General features: G+C 33.5%; 1 protein-coding gene across 2 annotated transcripts; it reads right to left on the bottom strand.

The window, feature by feature from the left end:
* Nucleotides 1-917: 917 nt before the first annotated feature.
* LOC120629601 (histone-binding protein N1/N2) lies at nt 918-15,295 on the bottom strand. 2 transcript variants are annotated; one of them, XM_039898577.1, is made up of 9 exons: nt 15,097-15,295; nt 13,721-13,890; nt 11,987-12,075; nt 11,323-11,489; nt 10,590-10,680; nt 10,036-10,173; nt 8,608-8,682; nt 6,880-7,124; nt 918-3,020 (listed from the first exon to the last, which is right to left on the bottom strand). In XM_039898577.1, the coding sequence occupies exons 2-9, from the start codon at nt 13,888-13,890 to the stop codon at nt 2,835-2,837; spliced, it is 1,161 nt and encodes a 386-aa protein (XP_039754511.1). In that variant the 5' UTR covers nt 15,097-15,295; the 3' UTR covers nt 918-2,834. The 2 variants fall into 2 exon arrangements, with proteins under 2 accessions (XP_039754511.1, XP_039754510.1); XM_039898576.1 differs by having other exon boundaries at nt 15,145-15,295.
* Nucleotides 15,296-16,369: the final 1,074 nt, after the last annotated feature.

Genomic DNA, 16,369 nt, shown 5'->3' with positions numbered 1-16,369 from the left:
TAGGAATTTAAATTAAACGTGTTTTTTCTAGGAAGTTGGGCGTCTTTATTAAACAAAATATTGTGTAAAAACAATACCTTAGTCTAAAACCTTAAGTGTGATTACCTACAAGTAATTATTAATTAAACTTCACAAAAGCTCACTTTCCGCTAGTGAGAAGTATAGAGTGACCCTCTGACACTTCTTGTAAGGAATCTGTTATGTATTATCTATGGTAACACAGGTGACCACTTATGTCTGTGCTACAGGACAAGCTGTTGTCAGTGCTTTGTTCTTTTCCTAATTGATTGACGCAATTTTGGCGCTGTTAGTTGCGCAGCTATAATAAAAGTATCAGAGGAACTAAAATTTCATTTACTAAAACACTATATAATATTAGTTCCAGAGACACTCGTTAGTCACATTTGGCGTTTCAATGGGTAGGTACTAAATCTAAGCTGTCATTTGCATAGTTACAGCTATCCAATGTTAAATAGAGGTCAGTGCGGGTGACAATCCAGCCGCTGAAAAAATGCGTTCCTTACTGTCAGTTGGTAAAAAACAACAATAAATAGTTAGCATAAACTTTTAACAGCGTATTATGGCTATAAATTTTTAATTTTTTTCAACATTCAATTTAGCGCAAAATTATAAAACGTTTTGTAAGTTTATATAGTTTTTAACGGCATAATCATTTGTTAGTGTGGCATGGTGGTTTGTTATCTTAAAGCAACTTCAAAGTTACGTCGTCCATTCAATCTCGATCTCTCAGGAACCATTCATTCATTGGCCTAGCTATTATTATTTTATCGTGCTTACCTACGCGCTTTATACCACTTTTGTGGTCAACCAACGCTGTAAATTTGTGTGCAGGCGATGGAATTCAAAGAAAATATAATTACAGAAGTTGCACACCTTTCATCTTGACAATTGATGCCTAATCTTAAACTGTGAATTCTAAATCGCACCTTAACACTACGCGAACTAGATAGCAATTCCTCTGGATTTAAAATTTTACCCAAACTACATCAATGACCGTTCGAACTACATCAATGACACTCCTACACATTTGTAGCATGTTTGATCAGTTTGTAAACAGAACTAAAACGCACGCTGAATATTATTGTCACACGCTTGACCATCATTTACTACTGTGATTACTTTACCAGTAGTACCTAGTAGCTGACTGTTGACACAATAAAATGATAGTATAGTTAACAGTTATGTAAAATTTGATACAATAGAATTTTAAATAACAACCTAACCGACATTGATCCATTATTATTGGCTTCGCTTTAGTAATAGACATACAACGCACGAAAAAATAGATGCGCAACGCTTTGTGGTACACTAGGCTGCAACGCAAGTGACGAGTATTTGGCAAGTGTAACATAGTGAGACTTTTATGCTTGCTAAGAGAGGAATCACTGGTTTTAAGTTTACTATCTATGGTCAAGGAAATGACTCTTCTGTTATAGAAGATATGATTTAAGAGTATAACCCCACCAATCAAAAAAAACAAGTTAAATCAAATAAAAAAAATATACATATATCCATGATATTATTGTCAACCGCGTGACCATCGACGTGCGCATAGATTTCTTGTGGCATAGTAGTAAGTAGATTATTACCGAAGACTGACACAATAAGGGCATAGTATTATAATAACATCTGATTAGAATTTATTGCATATAATTTAAAGTAACAACTTAACCGATTTGTATGTGTAGTCCCATCGGTTTGCAGCTCTGAGCTCTGTACTCAGGCTTAGTATTGATTTGGATTTTTTTTAAATCGCGTAGTCGTTTTAAATAATGCTTATTAACTAAAAATATGATTTAAAATCCGCCATCTTGAATCGGGAGTCTCGCAACAGCGTTCTGTGCTACTGCTCCAGGATTTAACCGTTAAAGGGTATTGATGATGTCACAATGTTGAAAAAACAGACTTCATATTTTGCAATTAGTAACGCCTGCTTTTAAGTTATATCCAACATATAGCAGTTTTCTACTTATTATATTGTTTTTAGAGACTTAAATACTTTAACACTTAATTAATTGGGGCAAATTTATACCTATTATTATATTATTACTATTATCATGGAATTCCGCCTAGTAATGCCTGCTTTTGTCGGAAACTAGTTATTGATTCAAAAATGTGCTGTGTATCCCTGTTTAAAAACTTAAGAATCACCTTATTATCAAGAAACCAACCTGCGCTAATAAAGAATAGATTTATAGGAGGCGGCTGATGTCGTGCTAACTCTTTCGCACAATATACGGGCGAGCGTATATTGTGCGAAAGAGATATAACGATATCTGCCTCTCTTTGTAATCTATTTTTCAATGTTGCAGATTATAAAAACCTCAGTTGATTGACAGCGTTCAAATATTTTGACTCTTAAGATATTATCGACATGACAACAACGCTACAACAGTTCACCCAAATCTTAACGTACCTGTTATCGAAAAATTGATTTTCTTTTAATGAACAAATATATTAAACCAAGTTTTACCAGATTAAAAATTACACATTTGCCTAAACTAACAATGTTGTAGTTATAACCTCGCAAAACTAAGCGTATCAAAAGCGAATTTACGGTTTTTCCCTGAACAACCCTCGATATAATTATGAGATTTAAGGAGTACAAAAATTATGTAAGAGCCTCTTTAATGGTCCTAGGTATATGATAACAAGGTTCTAGAGCTATTGAAGAATTTAAAAGACACAACGACAATTTTTTTAAAGTACACTTTTTCCAAAAAAATCTTCGTTGATATGAGAGAATCCTTCTTTCTTGCTAGTCTTATATAAAGTTTCACGTACAACAGAATCAGTGAAATAATTTATTTTATTCATGAATTAACCCGCTTGGGTGCTGGCGATTCTTCCCCGCTGTTCTTCCTCTTTCTCTTGATTAGATGGGAGATATCGGAGGCGGCCGGTTTGGGTTCAGCTTTGCTGGAACCAGCGCCGTTAGCCGACGACACTGTCGACTCGCCGTTAGAAGAAAATAGCGTTTCGCGTACTCGTTTTATCGTCTGCAACAAAGTTTTTATTTCGATAATTACAATTACAAATAAAAATAAATAAATCTCGGTGATTTTAAATTTACTGCATATCTGAAGTAACTGCAAGATTATGACTATTGAACGCATTGTTACAAAATGGCGGCAACGTAACCTCGAAAACGGTGCATCTAAAATGCAAACTTCTCGGGAAAAACATACTTTTTTCAGTAGTACCTAGGTGTTATAGAATGTACATTTTTTAAATTGGCTGTGGACTTTGTCATTACATAGCTTGTTACCTTCCAGTCAGTTCGAAATTGAAATAAAACTTACTTTTGCCTTTTCCATATGAGAAAGATTAAAGAAAAAAAAATTTAATAAAACTTTTGAGGAGAACCTCCTTGTTGTGGAAGATCGTTCCATTTTTTAATAACACGGCAGGAGTTTACTGTGTAATTTACTTGGCCGCTAAACCACGGCAGATATTTACCGGCCGCCGCTCGCAGTATTTGGCCAGTGCAGCAATTTCAATGTATCTCAAAGAAAGTTGGCAACATAATGCTCAAATTCAAAGTGAGTTTGTGAAAAAGAAAAAAAAAATTGTTTGTTATTTTTTTGTCTGCCTCAGTTGTATGGCAGTTACATTAAACCCAAATCGATTCTTACGGAACATGGTACTGGAACGCTAAATCGCTTTGCGGCACGTCTTTCTCGGTCTATGGTAAACCGTCGTTACCGGTTATTATCACAACACGTGACAGTAATCGTTAAAACCCTCCGAAGCGGCCAAGAGGGTATCAGTTCTCACTCCCTCTCTCTAATAAGAGAAGAGTGAGTTAAAACTTCCATGGCATCGCAAATATGTACAATTATGATTAAAAGACAGCAATACAACAAAAAGGGGACATAACATCAATGGCCATAGGTACTAAAGAATCACAACAATTTCCACCACATGGCCATTAATGCATGAAAGGCATGTGAAATAACACAACATCTGAATTGTGATCGATTTTATTAATAAAAAAATTGTAAAGCAATACAAAAATGGCCGTGTGGTAAAAATGTTTCTTAAAAACTAAAGGCTTCCACCAACTTGTATGTGATCACCAACGAGGAATCAAAAAATGTGGTTTTTATGAAAAAATAAAAATACTACAAGGAATTTTGTTTTAGTTCAAGGAATTATGTAGATGGTGAAGGTAGAAATTATAACTCATGTCATAGAATTATTTTACAAAAGCAAAATTTAGCTTTCATTAAATAAACTTTTAATACAATAATTGCTGGTGTAAATTTCAGTTTATGATCAGAAGACTTGCCACTATCGCTAGAAGCAGTATTATATTATTATTTTAACATAGTTCGCGGCGCTCTTATTCCAGAATTATAATTCTTAATCCAGTAACGTCAATTATGTAATAAAAACTGTCATTTAAAAATAATATTTCAAGCGATAGTAGTCAGCCAATATTTCGGCATTGCAAGCGATAGTAGTAGCCTTTATTAAAATAAATATCGTAGTGAAGCTTATCTTTCGATAATGAGCCAGAACTAAATTCAAAGCAATATAATTACATAGATATTATCTGTTTGTATCATATTTTATGACATCGCCAAGTTTGTTGGACGATCTACTTCTCCTACACAAACTAATGAGTTAAAATGTTATGGCACCTAGCTGTAGGAAGTATTATCTCAATCACCTACCAATTTAGTCTCATTAAGCATGATCCGATCATATCAAATGGGCGAAAACCTTTACGACATTGACACTTACGAGCTATGAGTATCTTATATTTACTAAAAATGCAAATTGAGATTCTATAAGGCACTTAAGTCTAACAAATTCTAATACTGGCTTGGACAGTCAAATTTCAATTTTATCACATAAATATTAAAGTTCAATTTGGCAACTTCAGAATTCAGGAACTACGGACGATTTAAATTATCACACTTACTACTTTGTAATTGGAATGGATCGAGATTTTAATTAATATTTCACTATAAAAAATCTTATGGTCACCACTAACCGAGCGTTTGTATAGAAGTCGTCAAAATTTTAACTATATTCAAGTGAGATAAGTCTCGTCCGGCCGGCGGTGACCCTAAGGTATCTAATTTAAAACGTAATATTATTATGATATTCATAATGTTGGCCGCAAATTATCAATTATTTATTAAAGCAGAAAACTGCCACTCAATTTTCTATAAATAGTTAACGCTTTAAGAACTTAGTAAATGGACGAAATTTTAAATGAAATGTCACTTGACCATGACAAGTTAATTTCATTCATTACATTAATTGTCTTGTCTAAGACCTGTTGCTTACGCTACTAAAACCATTGCGGATGGAAATAAACGAAGAATACTATAGAAAGTTGCAGCTTGAGCAACTTTTTATTCGCGAACGCACGTATAGTCTTTTTTTTATTACTTTTCTAAAAGTCTTTTTTTTGAATACTTGTCTAATAGTTAAAATAATCTTTTCATTACTGTACAGAGTAGTATAAACTGTTAAGTAAGTTTACAAATAATAAATAGAGTTCTGATAAAAAAAAAACGTATAAATGAACTAGTATAGAAATATAACCGATAATCTATTCCTTTTTTTGAAGTCGGTTAAACATAATCAAACCTTGCATATGTGTGCATAATTTATTTTTTGTTTATATTTAAACACACTTAATTTTTTTCTAATTTGTATACTTATATAAGTAACGAAAAGATTATTTGTATCACTCATGTGGGGAAAGTAGTATCTTGACGCTCGCTGTTGCGGTTGAAAAAGAACCGTTTGCCCATTTTAAAATTTGTCAAATTATTCTTGTCAAATTTTAAAATGGGCAAACGGTTCTTTTTCAACCACAACAGCGAGCGTACTACTTTCCCCGCATGAGTAATACAAAATAGTATGTGCAACAAGTGCGACATCGATTAGCAATCGACAACTTGTCGCACTAGTTGCACAATATACTATTACATAACTAAACAGGGTGGAAAAAATAAAGTGCAGGCATTGGTAACAAGATCAATAATAAATTGCATAGAGCTGGTAGCAACTCAGCAAACCTGTGACAAATTTTCATGTACTAATTTCACAATAATATTCATTTTATTTTATTCTTTTTAGTTTCTAGAAGACTATTGACTTGAAGTAAACTGGGCATATTCAATTAATCTAATTAATTTTGAGCACAGTGTATAAATATTGGCTCTCTCTGATTGGAAAAAGGGAGTAGAAGCCATAGAATTAAGAACATACAGAATCCTCATTCAGCCATTATGCAGTGCATTGTGTCCAGAAACAGTGAAAACGCCCCGCGCACGTCTCACTTTACACACGCGGAATGAAAAATGATATGAAGTGACTAGCCGGTTGTTCAAAAAACCATACTCAAGTGGAGTGGTTTTTTATGCTTCTATATTAGTATTGAACACGGTTTCTGAGTGTTCTTAATTCTGTGGTAAAAGCACTGTCCCTCCTATCGCTCCAATAGGGTTAGTAGCATAGTCTAAATATGTATATATTGGATGGTTACATTTCAGTCTCGCACAAACATTTTAGCAATTATTTTGTTGTTTTTTAAGACTGGTGTACAACAATAGATGTCAAATAATAATACACTTAAATTTAGCTATGCGCAAACAAAATCTAAGTTCGTTATAAAAATCGCCTGAGCAAAATTTTTATTTTATTTTTCAATTAAGAATTATATACGAATGGTCCTGCCTTAAAATATATAAAAAAACTCAGCATGTTAACAATCCACTCACACTTCTAAAAATAAACCTACACCTCAACATGTACATAACACTGTTTCCTCTCCTTAAGAATCATACTTTTAAGCATATTCCGAGCTGCCTCAACGCAATCACATGGTCTTACCTCAGCTTTGTAATCCATCATATCTTGGATTTTCTCCTGTATCTCCGGTAGTAGCTCCTTCAACTCCTTAATCTCCCCTTCGACGGTATATAACGGATCGGAATTAGTATATTTCTTGACGGTGGCATCGTCTGTGACGCTGCTTGGGTTTTCTAAGGTTTTGATGCGAGTTTCGAGAATGTTCGCTGCGTTTTTGAAGTGTGTTATCGCGTCTTCGAAGTTGGTTGCGAGGGAGTTGGCGATACCTGAAAATTTTTTTTTAAAAATTAAATACTAGTTATTGTCCGCGACTTCGCTCGCGCGGAAATGTGTCTTCTTCTTTTTCTTTGTCTTTTAACACCTGGTGATGCATAAGGTCAGGACAAATTTTTTCAAACAGATCTATCCTGACAGGCAGACTTAAGCGTGATTAAAGATAAACTGGAATGCTTTGTTTCAACATTGTACGCATAACTTATTCTCTATTGAAAATTTAATTGTGTATGGTGCTATAATTAGCTAGGAATGATTTTTCATGACAATTTATTTATTTATTTATTTATTATTTATGTACCATAAATTGTGATTGTGAACATAAGATACATGAAGTGTACAAAGGAAAGCTTATCTCTATAAGAGATCTCTTCCAGCTACCCCAGGATGTGAGTAAGAAGATTTAATTGTGGTATAGGTCAAATAAAGGTACAATATACTTCATAAGTACTAAGTATATTTAATATATCTAAATAATAACAAAATTCTACATACTAATAAAATAACATTTGAATATACTATATATACAAAATACATAAAAATAATATAATAAATATTTATATAATATAAATATAAATATATATCTATAATAAGTAAACAGTGATAAATATACTATGACAACGATAGATAATGCTCCTTTACATTGTGTTTAAAAGAGTGCACCGATCGGCAGTGTCTAATATGTTCTGGTAGTAAGTTCCAAAGGTGTGTTGCGTGGACGGAGAAAGATTTCTGGAAGAAAATAGTATTATATGAAGGGACATCAAGAGGATTTTTTGACACGCAAGACCGCAAGGGAAGGCGGAAGACATAGCTTTATACGCTCACACAAATATCCAGGAGAAGAAGAATTATATAGGATGTTGTAAAGGACAGTTAAAATATGCACATTCCGGCGAAAACGAATTGGCAGCCACTTTAATTGACGACGAAAATCAGAAACGTGATCGAATTTGCGCAATCCGAAGATAAAGCGAATGCACAAATTCTGAAGTCTTTCATGACAATACATTGATACTAAAAATAAAGCTGTATGGTTTTGTTTGATGGCGCTATTGTCAGTGACAATCAATCTGAATGAACATTTATTACTTAAATATTGTTCTAATTAAACTAACCCAACTCTTGAGAAAGGGTAAAGCATCATGCCAACGTGATTCTAAAAGCAGAGAATACGAAGTAATAGCGCGGGCGAACTATGCGGCGCAGTGGGTCGGGGTACATTGGATGGAAGTTTGCAAGAAACTTATAATGTACAACGTAACATTATTATTAAGTTGACACATTAGCGTAAAAAGATCAATAAATAAACCTATGATACGAATGCCATGTCAGTAAAATATATTTGACAAAAAAAATTTACCCATTTTTGGAAATAGTTGTGCACAGGATTTCACCCACAGTAGTACACAAACACACAAGTAAATCATTTTAACTTATTATCAGTATAAAAGTATAATATTGATATAATCTTACCAATGTGATAATGAGTTTCAGCAATGCGTCTATCATCACTCTTGTATAACTCTCTCTGTATATCCAAGCAGCTCACTGTAAAAATATAATAGCTTAATAATTATGATAAATGAATGTTTAGTTTTATAAAATTATTGTAAATTAATAATGAGATACATTATAAATACGAGCATATTCCTTTAACAATTTTTTATGTAGGCTGTCTATGTCGGCTTGACTTAGCGCGCGTGAAAATAAACCTTTTAGATTTTGCGTAAATAATATTTTGATCACTTCCAGTTTTAAGTTGGAAAGCAGAGCAATAGTAGATTTGAGTCCGGCGGAAATAATAATCGAGGCACGAATCGCGAGTGGATCGGTGTTGCCACACAAAATCTAGAGAGCTGTAGTTAACCACACTGGCCAATTAAGCATTGATTCATGGATATGTTAAATGTTAGTGCTTTGAGTGTATATTTGTATATTATAAGTATTTATGTATATTATTCATAAATAGTCATCAGTTATCTTAGTACCCATAACAAAAGCTATGCTTACTTTTCTACTATTATTCATTTTGTATTTGTTTTATTTGAGGATAATTATTTATTTTATATATTTTGTTTCATAATTAATCTGTTATATTATTTTTATATATTATATGCATAATTGTAGTTACTTATTTTTTATTTGTCTTTAGTTACAAATATGGTTTATTATATATTATATGTATATATTTAAGTAATGAAATATGTATATATGCACCACCTAACTATTTTCTGTTTTTTATCTTAGCCATTGGTTGCCTGGAAGAAATCGCTATGTAGCGATAAAGCCGCCAAATTGTATACTTGTTTGGTTATACTTTTCTTATTGCTCTATGTACTTTTTGTGATGTGCAATAAAAGTAAATTCATTCATTCATTCATACTATGGGGCTAGATGACGATGTGTGTATTGTCGTAATATATTGGGGGTCCATGAAATGAATAATAACCCTTACAAAATTGACGCCAAATGTTGATAATTTATTATTAAAGCATCAGGTTCATCCTTCTCACTAAAAATATTGACTTATTGCTTATGTTATTATTTTATTTATAGCTTTTTATAGTTTATTTTATGTTAATTTAATGTTACGTATATTTTACATAACAGATACAAAATTTTATTTTGAGTAGTTTTAATTTAATTTCAATTAATAAATGTATAAATTATCATGTGTTTTCACTTTAGGTTTTTAACACTAAACTTCACTACAGTTAGAAATTTACAGGAAATCAATATCCGGTAAGTAGGGGGTCTTCCCAACAGGGAAAAACATGGCAAGGGGTCTACGACACAAAAAAGTTTGGGGAACTCTGGTTTCGACCATAGTACATTACACTGGCCCAATGCGGATTTTAGGATTTTTGTTTTATTCTGATAAATAAAGCATTAAATACTAACTCATATCAACAACAGCCTTGTCATAGGTCTCGCTCTCCAGTGCAACTTCGCCGAGAGCGAGAAGCACTTCAGCAAGCAAAGCCCGTGTTGCATCTCCACCAGTCTCCAAACGCTTTTGAAGGATGCTGCGGGATAAATCTGTGTAAGAAAACAGGAAGGATTATTTACTAAGTCTTTTAGCGTAACGCCACTGCTTCTTTTCTATATTTTTATTTTTTATTTTTTTTATACATAGAAAAAGCAGGCGTTGTTGCTTGCTATCATGTAATTTTTTACTGGCTGCCTCTTTTTTCATCTTTTATGTTAATAACACTTTTAGGCCAAAAAAAAAATGCTTTAAAATAAATCCCTTTTCATATTTTAATTCTAACTCTACTTCTAACTTACGAAAATACTGATTATGTTATAAGCTGTCTTATAATATTATTGTTTACAATTTTTAAAACTTAAGTTTGTATTTTAAACTACATCACACAGTAAGGTTTTAGAAAAAACTTAGTTAACTGCAGAGAACTTGACGCTTAGTTACCAGGCAGTATTGAATAAAAACTCACCAAGCATTTCCCAAGCCAATTGCAAATTGTCAACATCATCATCGTTTTCCAGGTTAGCAATAGACTCGTCACCTTCGCCATTTGAAGTTCCCTGGTTACAAACAACACTACTTTTAATATGAGTGTTCCGGTGGAACACTGAGATATCATGACTGTTTTCAGTCATCATCATCATCATCATCATATCAACCCACTACAGGTTTAGGCCACCACGCTGGACCATGAGGATTGGTCTGGTGACACGACTTTTGAGAACAGTATGGAGAACTCTGAGATATTCAGGTTTTCTAACTTCAATTCCTTCCTTCCTTTCCTAAGTGTGTTTCAATTCCTTGACGCACATAACTAACATAACGGCCCTCCAAAAATGAAGCCGAAGTTCTAACCTATCACAGAGAGTGGCGTGCATAGAGGGCACTTTTATCCACTCCGTAAGTGTGGAAAGAAATGGATGAGAATTTCACCCATCCAATGGGATCCATCTAACGTGAGGACTAACATACTAACACTAACTTAAGAATTTATTGAAAATCACACTAACCAAATACTAACACAAGTATTTTGTATGGATCGATTTTTTTTTGAAAATTTAGATAGAATAAATAAAGCATACTTTTGATGAGCTCTGTCACAAAAAGTACTACCATACTACCTAACTACATTGTGCATCTAATGGACGCACAATGATGGAATGGTTTAGACGAGACTAAGACATAGAAGAGTAAATACATACAGGTTTATCATCAGGCATTGATTCTTCAGGTTCAGCAGTACTACTGCCTGGCTCTTCATCTTTTGTAGTTGACTCTGGTTCATTCTTCTCTACAACTCCATTTTCTTTGACAGCTTCTTCACTTTTTTCTTCTCCTGCGTTTTCGCCATTCTCTTCTGCATTCTCTTCTAAAAAATGACAATTGCTTAATGTATTATGATTAATGAATGAATGTATTACTTTACCAGAAGAGACCCAGAAGAGATAGCAGATCCAGAGCTATGCCAGCTCTGGATCTTCTATCTCTTCTGGGCACCTTTTCAGGTTGGAATATATTTTATTAAGAGTAATAACCTAGTAGTTAGGTCTTTAGCTTCATTTTCAGGGGCTAGCAATTAAACAAACACTTGCTTCAATGGTGAAGGAAAACATCGTGAGGAAACCTCTACGCCTGAGAGTTCTCAATAATTCGTTCTCATAGTTGTGTGGACTCCATCAATGCTCACTGGGCCAGCATTATGGACTACCGCCTAAACTCTTAAAATTGTGGGAGACCTGTGCCCTGTAGTGGACGGTTAATGGGTTCATATGATGATGATGAAATATTTTACATATAGTTAATGGGCTGTCTATAAATTTCTGGAATTAATCACCTTACTGGATTGAGAATTTTGTTATTGCCTACCTTCATTGTCATCTTCATTATCTCCTGGCACACCATCACCAAGTACACCGTTTTCCTCTCTAGAAAGTCCTAGCAGAGCTTTCCCATACCTAGAAAAAAAAAAAACATTTATCCTGAGAAGGTAGGCAGCGTTTTTCACGATGAAAAAGTGTACTTATCCTAAGGAGACTACATGAAGTGAGTGCAATCTAAACTGTTCAAGGAAAGACAGTTATAAATTCCTACCTCCCTCCTCCAATGATATTTTATTTTCTAAGGTTAGGTAAGGTTTATAATATAGGCCTAGAATGGTAATGTTATATGTAATGTAATGTAATATGTAATACATAATGTATATATAGTCAAAACCGTTTATGGCGACATCGTTTAGAACAACATACCGGTTAAATTGACCAAAATAAAAGGGCCTGGCTGAATACGATATGACCGCCTTATCGTAAAACATTGGTTTTTACGACATTGTTTACTACGACATACCGCATTAAGCGACCACATTTGGTTAATGTTTTCGGAAAATTATATCTGTAGAACGACCGGTTCAGCTGTATTGTAAACAATTTGAATAGGTAACAGTATCCACATCTGGCACAGTATAATGGTCAATGTCTATTATCGTAAAAGTAAACAAAGTTTAGGGTCTTTTATAATTCTTAGAAACAAAGTACGTGCATGCCCTAGCCTCAAGGCCCGCTTCGTCATACCTCTTAAGTCTGTTTGTTACTTATCTTTACACAAGACGCACTAAAACATATTGATGAGTTAACTGTGAAAATTGTAACATGTCGCAAAAAAGAAAACAAATCAATATCAAAGTAAAATCGCGTATTACATACATGTATTGTCTTTCCTATTAATATCTGTCACCGGTTGTTACAACTATCGGTCTTTACGACTAAATATGAGTAGTCCCTTCGATGTCGTTATAACAGATTTTGACTGTATAATGTAAATGTATATAATGTATATTTGACGGCCGATTGGCGCAGGGGGCAACAACCCGGCTTTCCAAGTCCAAGGCCGTGGGTTATATTCCCACAACAGGAAAATGTTTGTGTGATGAACATGAATGTTGTTCAGTGTCTGAGTGTTTATATGTATATTATAAGTATTTATGTATGTTATTCATAAAAATATTCATCAGTCATCTTAGTACCCATAACACAAGTTAGGCTTACTTTGGGGCTAGGTGGCGATGTGTGTATTGTCGTAGTATATTTATTTATTTATTTATATTTAATGTAATTGTAGTTCACTTTCACACAATTAGCCCTTAACTTAACCATTAACATCAATAAAAACAATGCAAGACATTTTATGTGAATATATTTTATTTTCTCTATGTTATATGATCTCTTAAGACAACAAAATGTTATTCCAAAAATTACTTTATTTAGATTTTTTTTAAGGACTTTTCCCAGAAGCTTAGAGATTCTGTGTAGTATTTTTTATATATATATATTTTTTTAACATTAATAAGTTATATTTTGTTAATTTTTCACTTCTAATTAAAAGTAAATAATATCAATAAGAATGTGTTTTATTTATTTATTATTTGAACAATAACACAAAAATATGTGAACTAAAGTACATGTAGTCACAGTAACAACACTTGGCCCGTTATGTTACAAAAGAACCACCTGGCCCGTTTAGGGTCAAATAATTAAACTTAAGTACAAAATTTCTCACTAGAAACTGAGCTCTTAACCAGAGGTACACACAGGTTTTTTTACTCACCACAAGTAAGCTTCAGCACACTCATCAGCGATGTCCCCATGTGACTTGGCAAGTTGCTCGCAGACCTTGGCCAGAGTTTCAACAGCTGAACTATAGTCTCTCACTGCAAGGTCCCTGCGTCCTGCTGCCAACAGCTCTTGTGGTGACATGACTTCTGCTGCTGCCTCCATCTTATTTTGAAAATATTATTTAGTTATGTATGTTATTAAATAAAAAATCTGCCTCTTGTTTTATTTGTTAGAAAATGTAGGGTGAAGAATGGCTTCAAAAGGTTGGGGAATTATTTTATTAGGTGCAATCCCTTTTCTTGAAGAGCATGTAAAGCTGGTTGGTCTGGACTCTGGGCTAGTATTGCTAACATATTATAATATTCGGCAAAGCCTAACAAATCACATTTAAAGCACTGTAATGCTAGTATACTCTTAATCTCATCCTCCTATAACCATGGTGTGCATAAAGGGTATGCACAAGGTATGCAGATGGTATAAAATTAAGAAAATCTCATCAGTTATGAAAACTTTAGGGTAGGCTTTTTATAACTCTACGAATGCCTATCCTAAAGTTTTGTATAACTTGAACTACAGATTTTTTCTTTCTTTCATATCATCTGCTTGCTTAGTGCATTCCCGGTTTGCACACCACTGCCTTTGATCGGGTAATATTTTTTCAAAATTTTACCCCAAGACATGTCATTACCATCATTCAATATCCAGATAAGTATTTATTTAAACTGATTACTGTTTTGTAAACATGTGCAGAGTGTGTAAAGTGAAAAAGTGGGATAACTTTAGTCTCATTAGACTAGGCCATAATGGCACCTTCTATATACTATAGCTTTGGCTTGAAAACGCCAATGCAAAATATGACCCGATACACAGTTAACAAATCCAGCAAGAATTGGATACCTAATATAATGTGTACAACTGAGGACACTAGCTTATGACAAAAACTAGGTGTATATTATGAGACACATCGCGTTATGGATGTTAAATCATGTTTAAGTCAACGTGTGATTGAGTTGAGTTTTTTTTTCGGGAAAACAACAGCTTTATCAGTTTTATTCCTTGAGGGTGAAGCTTAGTTTGACAACACATTAAATTATTGGTCAGTTAAAGCATGAAAAAAAATAAACAATACCTGCAGCCGGTAATAACGGTCAATTATTTGACATTCACATTACCAAAATAATGCAATTTGAAGGGTAATTAACAACCACGTGTTTGGATTAATGTTATATTACGCGCTTTTGTATATTGATTATCAATAAAGGTGCAAGAACTCCAGAACAAGTAATGTAAAATGCACTTTTTAAAAATGCAATACGTTGCAAATGCATGCTTGACAGACGCTAATTTGCACAAAGGATGCGTACTTACTATATTTTATTAAATTCCAATTGAAATTAATGCTGATCAGAATTTTACCTTTAATTCTGCTAGAAAATGCTTCTCCGATCACTAAACAACAAAACTATACTTTTGAAAAATACTCCTCTTGCTTTCGTCCGCTTGCTTAACACCACAGACTATAGTGTATGTGCGACGAGCGTCTTTGCTCTTCGACCTTGGTTTACATTCTAGTCTCCCAGTTCACTCGATACTATGTACAACACTAAGCTTACGAAGAATTTTCGATATATCTATATTATACGGCTATTTTATTATTATTTCATAATATCGATTTATATACCAGGTATCGAAAACGTATCAAACTGAAATCAATTGACCTGACTGAAAACACTAGAAATAAGAGTCTAATAAAAACACAGTAGAATTTTATAATACAAATATGTTTTAGAAAATTGAATTTGATTTTTTTTTTTATTTCCATACTTTATTTTTTGGGGACTCAATGGCACTTTTTTCATGTAACTCACACATTTTTCACTAACCCTTAGTAATTGGGAAGGTCGAGGAGGTGCCAAACTTTCGGACGCAAATGAAATTTTCAGGCTGTCGGCTTGGCTTCTATGTCATAGTTTTCCGACGATAACTAAGCAGCATGAGACTTACGGGTTTTAGGTACTATAACTAACTGTAACTGCTCAAGTTACTTCAAATGTCGAGGAAGAAACGAAAATTTTAGGATACAGAGCTGGAATAGCTGATAAAAGAAATTGTTGTTGAAAATAGAGTTGTTGAAAGTTACTGATCTGTGGTTTTTACTTTCGGCGGCAATTTAAATAATTTGCTAGCAAGTCCAGTCCTGAATATTGATTTAAAGTCAGTTAATGATATATTAAAATCAATGTTTAGAGTTTGAATAGAAGTCTCAGTTTATTAGCAGTAGTAGTTGCAGTAGTGCTTCTATGTTTCTTTCGTTTGCTGACAACGGGTGAATAAGGTCTCGAACAATCTCTCTATGTATTTTAAACTTAGATATTATATAACTTTTTTTAAGCCACTATTGTTTTTTTGACTAATTTTTAACTAATAACTTCAATAATTTGTCCCTTTTTTCCGTTGTAAATTGCCGGGTCCTATAGCTATTAAAACCTTGATACATTTAAACCAACGCACTAAAAAGTTTTAAAGAAAATAACCCAATGGTTTTGTTGACATAAAATAAAAAGCCCGGAGCTAGTTAAGTGGCTTTGTCCACCCTCGTGCCTTTTGTGAGCAAGTTAAGCCGTTTGTTCCTATTAGAATC

Source organism: Pararge aegeria, chromosome 14 (genome assembly GCF_905163445.1).
Source record: "Pararge aegeria chromosome 14, ilParAegt1.1, whole genome shotgun sequence".
Lineage (NCBI taxonomy): Eukaryota > Metazoa > Arthropoda > Insecta > Lepidoptera > Nymphalidae > Pararge > Pararge aegeria.
Note: the sequence above shows the minus strand (reverse complement) of the source record. Positions and strands in the feature narration are given on the sequence as shown.